Raw genomic sequence first — 14,563 nt, 5'->3', positions numbered from 1 at the left:
TGCCTCCTTTCCCCCCTCCTCTCATGGGTCTAGTGATGCAGCAGCCGTGGCAGAGTTCAGGGGCACTCTCGCCTTCACAGGCATTGGATCATCTCTGGGCAGCTGGAAGAGGAAGTCTTGATGCCACCAACATGTCAGGCCAGAAGGGAGGAGGCCAATGCTGCTCAGAGGCCCAAAGGCAAACTGATTCCTCCACTCTCTGCCTCAGCCTCTGCCTCTGCCACAGGGTGGCAGTGCCAGGCAAGGGCTGCAAAGCAGGTGACAAGTTTGTGTGAAAGCTTATATTTGCACTAGGGTGGATCCAGATCTCTGATACTGCTGCGGGAGGTAACACATCTGTTCAGCTGGGTGGAGAACCACCTTGTATCTATCACTGTGGAACATGTATCAGGTGCTTCAAATACCAGGGTAGATTGGCTGAGCCTCCAGGACATGTCTTAAGCAGAATTGAGTCATCTGCCCATGGTGTTAGAACAGATAGTGTTACATTTTGGTCAGCCCTGTATGGACCTATTCATGACGCAGCAGAATGCCAATGTGAATAGTGCATACGGAACACTGCGTTTTTTACCTGGATTCAGTGATCCTGAAGTTGGACCCTATGTTTGTTCCTAAGGTTAACTCAAGTTTTGATAGGAACTAGGATGTCATGTTACCTTCTTTCTGCCCCCACCCTAGATTGGACAAGGAGAGGGAGAGGCACTCTCTTGGACTTAAGATGAGCACACTGCATGTCTATCTAAAGGGAATGGAATCCTTCCACTTGTGTGATTCCCTGTTTCTCTCCTTCCAGCCCCAAACCATGGGAAAGAAGGTTTCAACTGCTACACTTTCCAGATGGCTGAGAGGATGCATTTCCAAGTGTTGTGAGGTTTCTGTTCTGACTTGTCTGCTGGGGTCACTGCTCACTCTACTAGGAGTACCTCTATTTTGGCTGCCTTCAGCATCTCTGGGGGATATTTGTAGGGAAGCCATCCGGTCTTCTTTGTCTACCTTTGTGAGACATTACAGGATTGATGTCTGTGCGTCTGCCAAAGCTTCTTTTGGTTGGCAAGTACTACAGCCAGTGGTTCTCCAGTAGAGATAGGAGGTCCATAGCTAGTCCCGCCTCTCTGAGTAGCTGTGGTACATCCCATTGGATGATCCCCTCCACCCAGCAGGAAAATGTGACATTGGACCAACTGTGAAGGTTCATTTTCTGCAGGGGATGGAGGAATACTACCTGTCGTAAGCTAGTTTTGGTTATTGGCTGTAAGTTGGACAAATCTTTTTTATATGTGGGTTTCTTTGGGGTTTTTGTTTTGTTTTGTTTTGTTTTTTACTGGATATTCTTCTTCCTCAATAGTTGTAGTTCTTGCATTTTGTTCAGCTGGCATTTTGTATCCATGGGATGCACTGCTTTTCTCTGAGATTAACATGATATTTTCTTCTGAATTGGATTATCTTGTCAGCTGGAGGTGTTGTCCACCCACAGTGAGGTAAGATTTGTCTAATTTGCATATTCCTGCCTGTGGAACAAGTGGGAGGGAAAACCCATCCAAGGATCCCCTCCACCCCCTGCAGAAAATGGACCTTCATGGAGGTCCAATGTCACATTATCCTCATTCAAAGTGGTCAGTTGAAACATTCCATTTCTGTTTCAGGGCTGGGCCTGCCATTAGGTAGCGGGTGAGACAAGTCACTTTAGGCAGCTGATTTTGGGTGCCATGAAAGGGCAGCAAATTGCTAGATATTTACAGTGGTGCCTCGCAAGACGAAATTAATTCGTTCCGCAAGTTTTTTCTTCTTGCGAGTTTTTCGTCTTGCGAAGCACGGTTTCCCATAGGAATGCATTGAAAATCAATTAATGCGTTCCTATGGAAACCGACTTCAGACCAGGTCCGGGGACAGTCTGTCCCCCGACCTCTTCTGAAGGCTGGGGGGGGGGGCAAGGGCTTTTCTTCCCACCCCCAGCATTTAAAAAAACCCCGGGACAGCGGAGGGCTTCTCCGCTGTCCGGGGTGATCTTAAAATGCTGGCGGGCGGCATTTTAAGATCGCCCCGGGACAGCGGAGGACTTCTCTGCTGTCCGGTGTGATTTAAAAGCCCCTGGGAAGGCAGGCAGGGGGGACAAAGACTTTTGCCCCCCGCCAGCCTTCAGAAGAGGTCCTGGACCTCTTCTGAAGGTGGGCGGGGGGCGAAAGTCTTTGCTCCCCCCCCCGCCTGCCTTCAAAAGCCCTCCGGGACAGGCAGGCAGGGGGGAGCAAAGACTTTCGGCCCCCCCCGCCTGCCTTCAAAAGCCCTCCGGGACAGCGGAGAAACGCGCTGCCTTTCTCCGCTCTCCCGGGAAGGCAGGCAGGGGGGGAGCAAAGACTTTCGCCCCCCGCCTGCCTTCAGGACCTCTTCTGAAGGCGGGCGGGGGGCGAAAGTCTTTGCTCCCCCCCCCGCCTGCCTTCAAAAGCCGTCCGGGACAGCGGAGAATCGCGCTGCCTTTCTCCGCTCTCCCGGGAAGGCAGGCAGGGGGGAGCAAAGACTTTCGCCCCCCGCCCGCCTTCAGAAGAGGTCCAGGACCTCTTCTGAAGGCGGGCGGGGGGCGAAAGTCTTTGCTCCCCCCGCCTGCCTTCAAAAGCCCTCCGGGACAGCGGAGAAACGCGCCGCCCGGGGCGATTTTAAACCCGCTGTCCCTGGTTTTTTTAAATGCTGCCGGGCATCCTTCCAAAGCCGGGCGGCGGGAGGAGGTCTTCCCGCCCCGCCGCCAGGCTTCGGAGCAGCCTTCCGAAGCCGGGCGGCGGGAGGAGGTGTTCCCGCCCCGCCGCCAGGCTTCGGAGGAGGTCCGAGGACAGTGGGGAAGACGCGCTGCGCTTCCCCGCTGTCCCGGAGATTTCCCTATGGGCTTTGCGAAGGAAGCCCATAGGGAAATTCGTTTTGCGAAGCGCCTCCAAAACGGAAAACCCTTTCGTCTAGCGGGTTTTCCGTCTTGCGAGGCGTTCGTCTTGCGGGGCACCACTGTAATTCATTACTGCAATTTTTCTCCCAGGGTGCAGAGATTGTGGAATCTTTTTAAAGTTCCAGAACAACTGATTAGTTTTAGGTAGTTGTTATCCTGGTCCAAGACTTCAAAATGTCTTGTGCAGGTCCTGTTCTGGATTTCATATGTTAGATTATAACTACAGCATCACCACCACATCTGTAAAGAGACTGTTTCAATCAAGAGAAAATAATTACTTTAAAAATCAAGAATACTTTACTGATACTAGATCTGCGGTATGTTGTTAGATCTTTGGTATGTTTAATGCTATACAACTTCAGGGTTTAGATACTTGAGTATGTGTTTAGCTATGATAGCTAAAACTTGGAACTGAAGAATTCTGTTGATAAATGTTTTGTATTGAACCATACTGGGTGGAGTATTGTGTGTAATATTTTGAGACTTGTTTAACCAGTGTGGTGAATGCTGATTACTGACTCAGTGCCAGAGACTGAAACTGCATAGATATATACTTTTATATTTCCTCAAAGTTTTTGAAAGATGTTTAACTGACTGTTGTTTTACAATAATTGTATTACTGTAGCAAGTTCTGTGTAATGCTTACTTACTGAATAAAATATCATTTGGAAAACTAGCTTATAATAGGATGGCAAATACTGACTGTAAATTCAAGGAAGATAAAACATGAGACACAGGAAAACATTCATAGCCTGCATTTGTGTTTTAGCTGTAGTGTGCACAGTACAAGGATTCCCCCTACCCCCCCCCCCCAATATCATGCATTAGTAGGCTTTAGACTAATAGCTGATGTCAACTGCACATCTTATTATATCTTCTTCTAGCCTATTTGTGGGAAATGCCTATGGTATAAACAAAAATAGGGACTGAATTACAGCTACTTTCTTACTGAAACATTTTGTAATAAGACGCTGCCTATCTATAAGCAGTTATTGATACCATAATCTTCAAAGTGGAAATAACATTGATATAACATTGTTAGGAAGCTCTTCTTCACTGTATACAAGCAGAGTGCTACTTCCTTACTTCCAGTCATTTATTTGGCTTGGTGAAAATTGTGAGGCTGGTCCCATTGTAGGAGTACAGTCATGTACTGTGATTGTAGTTAGACAGGAAGGCGGTTGAGCATGAGACACCAAATTGCTATGATGTCTATTTTTTCACTCTGAGGGAATACTTCTAGTCACCCTTTGGACTATTGCATACAGTTCTTTGGTTAACAGCTGTGATTAGTAAAGGTTAAACAATGGAAAAAGTTGGATTTCCGTTCTCCCTTGACACTGGCAACTGCCAAGAAACAGAACTCAGGTATTTGCATTTATTTTATACAATATGTTTATAATTCATGAGTAGCAATTTTTCAAGGTAGTAGGACAAAACTGCCCCCCCTTAGAAATCCGTATCTTTTGTGGATCACTAAGACACAGGTGACATAAACCATGTTGAAGTGCTTCACCTTTCTCTGCTTTCAAAAGGCAGCTTTACCCATAGGGCAGGGGCAAAGGTCTAGAAGTTAGGCCTCTAGTTTAGAATTCTAATACTGTCTCTATATTTACTTCGGCTTTACTTTTGACATATAGTCTATATTTGTATCATAGGTTTCTCTGAACCAGTATGATGTTGTAAAGTGGTGTGTCCTGTTGGGGTCTAAATTAGGCACAAAAAGATATTATGAATTGATTAGTGCTTTGCTTTGCTTTGCTTTGCTTTGCTTTGCTTTGCTTTGCTTTGCTTTGCTTTGCTTTGCTTTGCTTTGCTTTGCTTGTGAAGAGAATGTGAGGTGTGGAAACACAGGTGGATCAAGCTAATGTTTTAATTGAAATAGTTCTTGGATTGCAAAAAGAAGCAGGATGACTAAAAATAGATGATTAAGTCCCCCCCATCCGTTTAAAAATTGTAAATACATAGTTGTTCTTTTTAAAAAAACTAGATCAGTATTAAATATAGGCATGACAGTCCTATTGTTAGTCTGCCGTCCTCGGATCATAAATCAATTGGTCATAGCACTTACATTGGAAGGGCTAAAAAGTTAGTGCTCTGGGGCTTGCCAGAAAGCATTTGGAATCAAAGGAAACATGAGAGCCAGTGTGTTGTGGTGGTTAGAGTGCTGGACCAAAACCTGGGGGATCATAGTTCAAATCCCCACTCAGCCACGAAGCTCACAGGATGACCTTGGGCCAGTCACTGCCGCTCAACCTAACCTATTGCACAGGGTTGTTGTGGGGATTAAGTGAGGTGGGAAAGAATCATGTCTGCCAGCTTGAGCTCCTTGGAGAAAGAAGCGGGATATAAATGCAAATAGCTCTCTAGGTTTCCTGTCACATCCCCAAACCACCAGAAAATTTTGCCACACTTCTGAGCATGTCTAAACCTCCCCTTCCCCCTTTCTTCCTTCAACCACATGTCTGCCCTTCAAGTTTGAGCCTGGCGAGAAGTGACTGAAAGGCCTTTGGATTTCATGCATCCCTTATTTTAGGATTGCAGCCCTGGAGTTGTAGTTTGTGCTAGTCCTACTCAGAGTAGACCTTTTGAAGCTAATTAACATGTTTAACTTAGGCTCATTAATTTCAGTGAGTTTATTTTGAGTAAAATATAGATACAACCCTTAATCTCTAAACAGAACCATTGCTTCTGCTAGATACATCCAGGTAAAGGAGATTTATCAGATACGAATATTTAGGTGCCTGTGTATAGTAGGTAGAGGGTTTGGTAGACAGAGTATACTTCATTGTCACCTGATAAAAACAAACTGATCTAGTCTACCCAATTAACTATTAAACCTTGCTTTGACCTATGAGTCATGGGCATTTTATTTTTGTTTGCTACTTTGTTTTGTAAGGGTGGAGCTAGCCCAGGCAGAATGAAGTAGAAAGGAGCAATACTGGAAAGAAGAAAGGACAAAATTGCCCAGTGTGTACATACCTATGCTCCTACATTTAGGCAGCAATCCTATACCCAACTGGTTGGGAGTAAGCCCCATTGAACTTAGTGGGATTTAATTCTCAGTGGATACGTATAGGACTATGTTGCTAACTTCACTGTTATGGGTGCTGGTTTTAATAGAGAGACCATATGGGATTTTTAAAAACAAATTTCATTTCATAGGTTTAAAAAAGGAAAACATACATATGATGAACAGATACAAGGTGTGGTTATAAGCATGAAGCAGCAGTATAAATAACATTGTACTTGTCAATAAAGATGAGGGTGAGAGTATTCTTTGTTTCTTCCCTATATGTATCTTTCATTTCTGTGAAACATTTTTTTAAAGATGACTTTAGTATTATAATTTGCACAATTATTTAAGAAATACTTGAAGAAATGTTAGTAGGAAACTTGAAATGAATCAACCTTTTTCTTGATTTGAACCAGCTTTTGTTTCTTCGAACATTCTCCTTGTATTGCTAATACTAGAATTTGGGTTTGAATTTGGGAAATACAAACTAAAGAGATGCAGCAAAATCAAATTAAAATCTAGGATGTCAAGCAAAGATAGGCTGGGAAGTCTTCATATGATAGGATGTGACTAGAGATGTTCTACGGTTGTAATAGATGCTTACTATTGTATTAGATGTTGTAAGGTAAAGGTACCCCTGCCCGTACGGGCCAGTCTTGCCAGACTCTAGGGTTGTGCGCCCATCTCACTCAAGAGGCCGGGGGCCAGCGCTGTCCGGAGACACTTCCGGGTCACGTGGCCAGCGTGACATCGCTGCTCTGGCGAGCCAGAGCCGCACACGGAAACGCCGTTTACCTTCCCGCTAGTAAGCGGTCCCTATTTATCTACTTGCACCCAGGAGTGCTTTCGAACTGCTAGGTTGGCAGGCGCTGGGACCGAACAACGGGAGCGCACCCCGCCGCGGGGATTCGAACCACCGACCTTTCGATCGGCAAGCCCTAGGCGCTGAGGCTTTTACCCACAGCGCCACCCGCGTCCCATTAGATGTTGTACTAGATGTTTAAAAGAAGTGATCAGAAAAACTAGAAAGAAACAAATGTATGTAACGGGAAAATGCAATTATTATTATTTTATTAAAAAGAAATGTTTTCCCTTTAGTTTTAGCAGTGCATCGCTGCTGATGAGGTGCTTTGAAGTCCTGACTTTGGGACTCCAAAACCCAACTAAGCACTTTTCAGTGCATTAGAGTTTCCTGCAGGGGACCAATGCTTGGGAGGTCACCTTCTTAGTGTGGCATTCAGTGCTCGGCTTCTTTAAAGAAGACCTCTGGGGAGGAGAAGCCACTTTTGTCTCCCAGTGCTGCATATGTTGTTGCCTAAGCAAACAACAACTTTCTGACCCCAAACATTGGGGGTCAGAGTTGAGGGCAAAGTCAAAGTTTTCCCAAGTCTCCCCCCCCCCATTCTTGGAGAGGGGAGTAGGGGTTGCTTGCTTTGGCTGTGCATTCCTGTTTTCAGGAGGGTACAGGCACCTGCAGCCAAGCTGATCTTTTTGCAAGCAGCTCCACACTGCTCCTTTCAATTTCTGATTTTGGAAGTTGAAAGGGGCTGCAGGCGCTGCTTCGAAGAGCAGCACAGGGAAGAAGATGCAGTTTCTACTTTCCCCTCCTTGAGCCAGAAGTGCTCCCACTCCCTATCAGCTGATGGATCCTGATTGTCTGATTGAAACCCCATTATTGCCTGCCCTACGTCTGACATCATGTATGATGTCTGATATAGTGTGTGTGAGTGTGGCTTCCCTACTGTGGCTTAGCAGTTGTAGACACAAGGGTGGCGAATCTCAGGCTTGCGGGTCAATCTTGGTCAGCTAGGGGAGCCAAGATGACCTGCAAGACCATATCCGCCTAAATCACAGCCAGCTGTCCATCAGCTGATGTCACTGGTAAATGCCATAAGATTCCAGGGTGGGTTACAGTATTAGAGTCTTCAATTATTTTTTAAAAATAAAACCATTAGAATTACATAAGACAGTTTCAGATGGTACAGAACAGTATAAATTCAGCAAAAGAGGTCGGTTCACAAAAGAAAATAATTTAGACTGGCAGAGGCCTGAGTAAAGTGATTCCGTGAAAGCTGTACAGTGAAGATGCTAGGTGGTAGTAAAGAATTAATCACATTAAATAATCATGCCACATTATTACAGTAGTTAGAGTGTTGTTTGACTGGCACCTTGGAGACCAGGATTCAGATCCCCACACAGCCCCACAAAGTTCACTCAGTAGCTTTGCACCCGTCACAGCCTCACAACCTAATCTACTTCACAGGGTTGTTGTGAGGATAAAATGGAAAGGAGGAGAAGTATGTATGCCACTTTGAGCTGCTGGGATTAAAGCTGGGATATGAATGTAATAATACACGGGGAGAAATATTGATTGATTGGTCACCTTTTCTTACACAAACTAATATACTTCTGTATATCTGGAGAATCCTACAAGTATGCAGAAGCCACCACTTAGTGACCCTCTTTTTCTGCCAAACTGAAAGGCACTAGATGATCCAAATTCTGTGTGAGAAGAGGATGATTAAATGTCTCTGCTTAATTTTAAAGCAGGATATTCTGTGATGCTGCTTTTCTCTTTATTTCCAGACAGTGTCTTCAGTGAATCATGAAATATTTGCAAGAATGTTTATTCTGTTTGTTTCCCCCCCTAATATAGTATGATGCTGGCTATTATGTAACTTTTAAGATTGTCAACTTTAATTCCCCGTCTGTTACTGCCCCCCCCCTGTACTTTACATGCTTCACTGCCAAATAAGGCAGCTTGCCAGGAAACTGTGACTCCTGAAGAAGCATGGAAAGTTAAGGGTAAAACATGCTATAGCCAGAGAAACTCTATTCCAAATGGACTTGTGTAGAACAGTGATATCCAGTGACTTGTTAAATTAGCCACGGATGTTTATTATGTAACACTGGCTAAGGAGATATGTGGTACCTTCAGTCTTGTTTCAGACTTCGTGCTTCAAGTCAGACTGATGCAAAATCATGTATAGATGAAGAAAATTAGGTAATGTGATTAGGCAAGTTTCTGAATTGGATAGCTACGCATTTTACAAGAGGAGCATCCAAGTAAGATGAGGTAAGATTACTAGTGCAGAAATAGGATAGCGTGAGCTTGGATGTTAAGAGTTTGCTATACAAATATCCACTTTTTCAAATTTCTTTTTAATGATGCTAATTGCTTTTTCAGTGCTTGGTTTTGGGAGGGAAAATATCTTATAGTAATAGATAGCTCTCTCTTTTTGTATGTATTTGCCTGTTTCCTTTTTACATCTGTTCTCTCAGTTCTGTGTGAATGAAAGGTTAGATTAATTATCCACATCATATTAGCAGTCTGAATGGAGCATCCAAGCAAAGCCTTAAGACGTAACGGTTCATGCTTATACTTATACTTGTATACCACCATTTTCTTATCAATGCTGAAGACATAAATTTATAATGTATTGAATTTATCCATTCATCAGGTATTATAAATAACTGTAATTTGTTGCCTTGCAGCTCACTCAGTAGAGTATGAGACTCTTAATCTCAGGGTCATGGGTTTGAGCCCCACATTGGGCAAAAGATTCCTGCATTGCAGGCTGTTGGACTAGATGACCCTCTTGGTCCCTTCCAACTCTGCAATTCTATGATTCTTCAATTTGTCAACTTTCTCTTATTAAAGGATTTTAATTGTTGATGGCATTGTGCGCAGCATTCCTATGTGCAGCCTGAAATTAAATCTGTATTTTGAAGTATGCAGCTAGGTGAATTCAATCTCTCCTTTTGGATATTAAAGACCTTTTAACATAAAGGGCATTGGTGGTTGTAATTTTGGTTTCTGGATTTTTTCGAGAGGATAAAAGTGACAGAACTACTACATTGAGTAGGCATCTAGCTGGTTGTCCAAGGGACAGCAGAGCACAAGGGAGAGGGACAAAAGCTCTACCTTCCAGCTACCCCATACTTGCTGTTTTCAGACAATTCATAGTTGAAAGTCCTAGACTGATGCACTGCTTACTCTAGATGGGGTACAAATGTGCTGTGATGTCGTGCACAGGTGAGTGGTGAGCCAGTCAGCATCTCTGTTGATAGTCCATGGTTCACTAATTGTCTACTGTTGAATTGTATGCATGAAAATACTTGGTGTAACCATATTCACAATCAAATATACCTGACTTTGTAGTTTTCTCTTTAACAAGTTAAGTTGAAGAGCAGCACTTGTTTGCAGGATCAAATCTCCTTCCTCCTCCTCTGTTGTGCCGTAAATCTTGGCTCGTTCTGAATCTGGATATCATCCAGATGTCATTAGGATATGAGACGAAGAGGAAAGTCAAGAGCAAACCATGGATCAGAGCCATGAAATTAGAGATGCATTGCCAAAGAGCAGGGCAGTTTTTAGAGTCCAATCAAATACAAGGACAGGTAGAAACACATGAAGACATTCTGAGGGAGACTGGTAGGATGCACAAAGGCAGATGTAAACAAATGAGTTGTGATGTTAGGGACAGCACACAGAGTGTTGTTGGCAGAACAGATCTCTGGAGTAGGAAAAGGAAGAGCAGATAGTGGAATTTCTCTAACAAAAAAGATCCCAGCTTTGGCATGGTCACGTAGTGAGAGCCCTGGCTTCAGACCCAGGAAGGATTGGGTTTAAGTGAGGAGATATGGTATCTTACAGATTTTCTCTTTATTTTGCATATATCATTCACACATTCTTGGAATGTTCAAGTGAAATCGTATTTTGACTATAAAATTGGAAACAAATTCATTTGTATATGTTGGTTAGGCTACAGTGAGGTTGCAAAGGGTCCCCCCCATAAGTTCTTCAGTGATATATTAATACAGGTTTAGGTTTTGTGAGTAATTGTAATTTTTAACAGTTTCATAGTTAACTTCAGTTAGAAGGCAAATGTCTATGTAATGCCCTTTTAATATCCCACCACTTGCTTCTTTCTTTTTTTCACTAGGGAGCTTTACAGAGTAGTTAATACTTTTTGTTTTTATGTTTATGTTCCAGTTCAGCATGGTTGACTTTGTTAGTGGTGGTGGACTCTCCTTCGTTGCAGTTTTTAAGCAGAGGTTGGATGGCCATCTGTCATGGATGGTTTAGTTGAGATTCCTGACTTGCAGGGGATTGGGCTAGATGACCCTCGGGGTTCCTTCCAATTCTACAATTATATTATTCTATAGTATGTCATATAATGTAAATAAAAAATTCTGGTGTAGTAAGGAAAACCAGTAGGTAAAACTACTATGGATAGCATCTAGCAGTGTTTAATTATTTGTTTTCTGTAGCAGACCAACAGCTCAGTTCTATGCGTTGTTTTTAATGTCTGTGTTTTAATTGGGTTTTTAAAGTTTTGAATAGCTTTTATTGTTTTATATTGTATTTTAATTGTCGTTTAATTTGTTTTCTGATGTATGCAGAAAACCTATGGGATGACGATATAAATGGATTCTTTTTTTAAAAAATTACTCTGACATAAGTATACAGAGCCTAATGGCATTTGCTACCAAGTAAATGGCCACACTGGACTGTCTGCCATGCTTACCCACCTCCACAGGGCCATCTACTACCAGCTATCTTGTGGGTAGGATTTTAGGAGAAAGAGGGAAACAAATTCTGATATCAGAAGGTTTCCCCTCTTCCCCCACTAGGGCTATCTACCACCAACTGCTCTGTGGGAAGGATTCTGATGGCTTGAGGTCCAGCGCAGAGGGCCTTCTGGTGGTTTCCTCACTGCGAGAAGTCAAGTTACAGGGAACCAGGCAGAGGGCCTTCTCGGTAGTGCCACCCTCCCTGTGGAATGCCCTCCCACCAGATGTCAAAGAGAACAACAACTACCAGACTTTTAGAAGACATCTGAAGGCAGCCCTGTTTTAATGTTTGATGGACTACTGTATTTTAATATTTTGTTGGAAGCCACCCAGAGTGCATGGGGAAACCCAGCCAGATGGGTGGGGTATAAATAATAAATTATTATTATAATATATTATTATTGTTATGTTTTGATATAGATTGTGGTGATTTTATTAATGTATCTTGCTTTTACTTGTAATCCTTGGAAGGATTTGGCATCCTGAAATGTGGGATATAATTAAAAACAACAACTTGTCAAGTCATGTGGTCCATTGACAAACTCCTTAGCAATCCTTGGACACTTTAGGAACTTAATTATTACATAGGCTCCCTTCAGATTTCATGTCAAAAATGTTTACCATTGGGTTTCTTACTTTCCTTTTACAGGGTTTTTGTGAACAGAAGTCTAGCCATGGAAAAAATAAAGTGCTTTGGATTTGATATGGATTATACATTAGCCGGTGAGTGTATATGATGAATATGTATATTATCTATAATTGAACCTCACATCTACAGGAAGCAGAAATAGATTGGTATTCCTCATGGTAGCAGGTGTTTTTCTCAGTAGCATTAGAGTAGGGAAGAGCTGAGTAGCACACAGATGCTGGGGACATGTTGCTGTCCTGATAGTTTTGACAAACATCCGGAGAAAAGTTGGCTTCTCCAGGCCCATAGAAGCGTCCATTAAGGGAGGTGTGTTGCCCATTTTTGCGAAGGTCTGTTCACTTTAATTGATGAACCCTGCCACTATAGATAAATGAAGTCCCTTAGGGCTGCCATCCTTTATACACATACCTGGGAGTAAGCCTCCCAGAATACAGTGGGAGTTACTTCTGCATATATGTGTATAGGATTGTGCTATAAATATCTTTAAAGTATTTCCTCCTAATGCTTAATCGTTGTATTTTCTTTTTCCTTTGCTCTGGGTAGTGTTGCTTCCCCTTGTTCCCAAATTTGCAATATTGGTGTAGTTTCCCCCCTCCCTCCAGATTAATTTTACCTAAGGTCTCATTATAATCCATTAAACATCTTAAAAATATGTTTTTTTTCCTGTCAGTTGATACCACTAAATTATTGCTCCACTCCTTAATGTTTGCTATTGAATACTGCAGTTTCTTTGTTTCTTCTTTCAAGCCACTGTTGCCTGTGTTCCATGCCTTCTGTGTGTCACTTCAGTAATCAAATTTATTTACAGTGTTTATTTCACTGGCTTCCTCTAGCTGTAGCTAACCTTTTTGGGGCTGAGGGTCACATTGAGACTGCATGTCAACATGGATGAGACCAAAGTGTAGAGCTGGGTGTGGTGAGAACTACAGTTCTCAAGGCTATCTTCCCAAAGACTTTCCCATTCTACACTATTTTAAATCATTTTTTATCATTATTTATTGATCATTAAATTTAGTAATAAAACTTAAAGGACAAGTTGTGGGGATCTTGGAGGGTCACAAATTTATTGCATCACAGAATCACAGCAGAGGAACCTTGGAAACAGTTGGTAAAATGTTTAATTTTTCTAAAGGGACAAATGGTGAGCAGGGGCTTGGAACACAAAGATGTTGGTATTACAGCCCTTGCAGAAGCAGTCAACAAACTAAAAACAATAATGATTATGAGAAGGGCATATTTAGGGCAGTCCTTAGAGGGTGATTAAAAAAAACCCTTTTGGTATCACAGTGGGTGTCAAATAAATTAACTTTTCCAAGACAAGCAGCAGTTTCAGACCTCCTCTTTCTGCAGGAACGCTTATCTCTAGGCCTGAAGCCCAACACCTTGCATTGTCAGACCTTGACACTTCCATCTATTGTCTCCAAAGACCCAGATCGACTTATTGTCTACTCACCCATTCTTCCCACATTTTCCTTCAAGCCCCGCCAGTGCAACATAGGTTTCCCTATTGGCTCTACAACAACCTCCTTTTCATCCGCTCAAGTTGGTCCTGCTAGGCTTACTATCCTTTAAAGTCATGTTCCTTGTAGCCATTACCTCTGCCAGATGCATTTCAGAACCACAGGCACTGTCAGTCACATGTAATTTTTTTTAAGGCAACCTTTCCTAGTTTTTTGCTGGCTTTAAATTGTCAGCGAATTCTTTTTTCACCTTCAAAAACTGCCAACCCCTTTTTAACCTAGGAAAACTGGTCTGCCGTGAGCAAAACAAAATAACTAAAAAACCTAAGCTGATGCTTCGACTGGCTAGATTTGTATTCTGTGGAGCTATATGTAATAGTGGAGTATTCTTTTTACCCCTTCTCCAAAACTGGAGCTTGGACTAATTTACTGTGGCTCCTCAAGCTTCTCTGATAGGGTAGCACTGAAAACTAGGTATCTACAAGCTTCCTACCCCTAGAAGTTAGCTTCTAAGTTATTACAGGATTTGGCTGCTAGCACACAGGGCCCTTAGTAATCTGAGCTGTTGCTTTAATTAAATAAATGGATATTGCTTTCTTATGCTTTTCCTTAACACATTTTTAGCTGGGGCAGAGATACTTTATCAACTAGGGCTCCCTGTAACTCATAGGTGGCAACCTCATATTTCTATGGGTGAGATCTAGCATTGCATGAATAGTTTCTTCTAGTACAATGGGTCTTCTTCAAGCTCCCCAAATCTCCTCTGCAGATTTGAGGCACCCTCTGGAACAGTTTTGGGAGGCATGTGTGGACTGCAATATGGAGGAGAGAAACAGGAAGAGCCATTGTGCTACTGGAGTTCCTTTTGCACAAGTGGGCAGACATTCTGAGATCTTATCCCAGGAACCTGGCAAACCAGGCCTCTGGATTTTTAA

At 42.7% G+C, this 14,563-nt stretch overlaps 1 protein-coding gene across 4 annotated transcripts in view; it reads left to right on the top strand.

The window, feature by feature from the left end:
* NT5C2 (5'-nucleotidase, cytosolic II) overlaps positions 1 to 14,563 on the top strand; it is an 82,415-nt gene that overhangs the window by 13,687 nt on the left and 54,165 nt on the right. For all 4 annotated transcript variants that reach the window (XM_028730404.2, XM_028730405.2, XM_028730402.2 and 1 more), the window contains exon 3: positions 12,169 to 12,242. In XM_028730404.2, the coding sequence (XP_028586237.2) occupies positions 12,169 to 12,242 (74 nt within the window). The remainder of the gene's footprint in view (positions 1 to 12,168; positions 12,243 to 14,563) is intronic.

The sequence above is a fragment of the Podarcis muralis genome, chromosome 6 (assembly GCF_964188315.1).
Source record: "Podarcis muralis chromosome 6, rPodMur119.hap1.1, whole genome shotgun sequence".
Taxonomy (NCBI): Eukaryota; Metazoa; Chordata; class Lepidosauria; order Squamata; family Lacertidae; genus Podarcis; species Podarcis muralis.
Note: the sequence above shows the minus strand (reverse complement) of the source record. Positions and strands in the feature narration are given on the sequence as shown.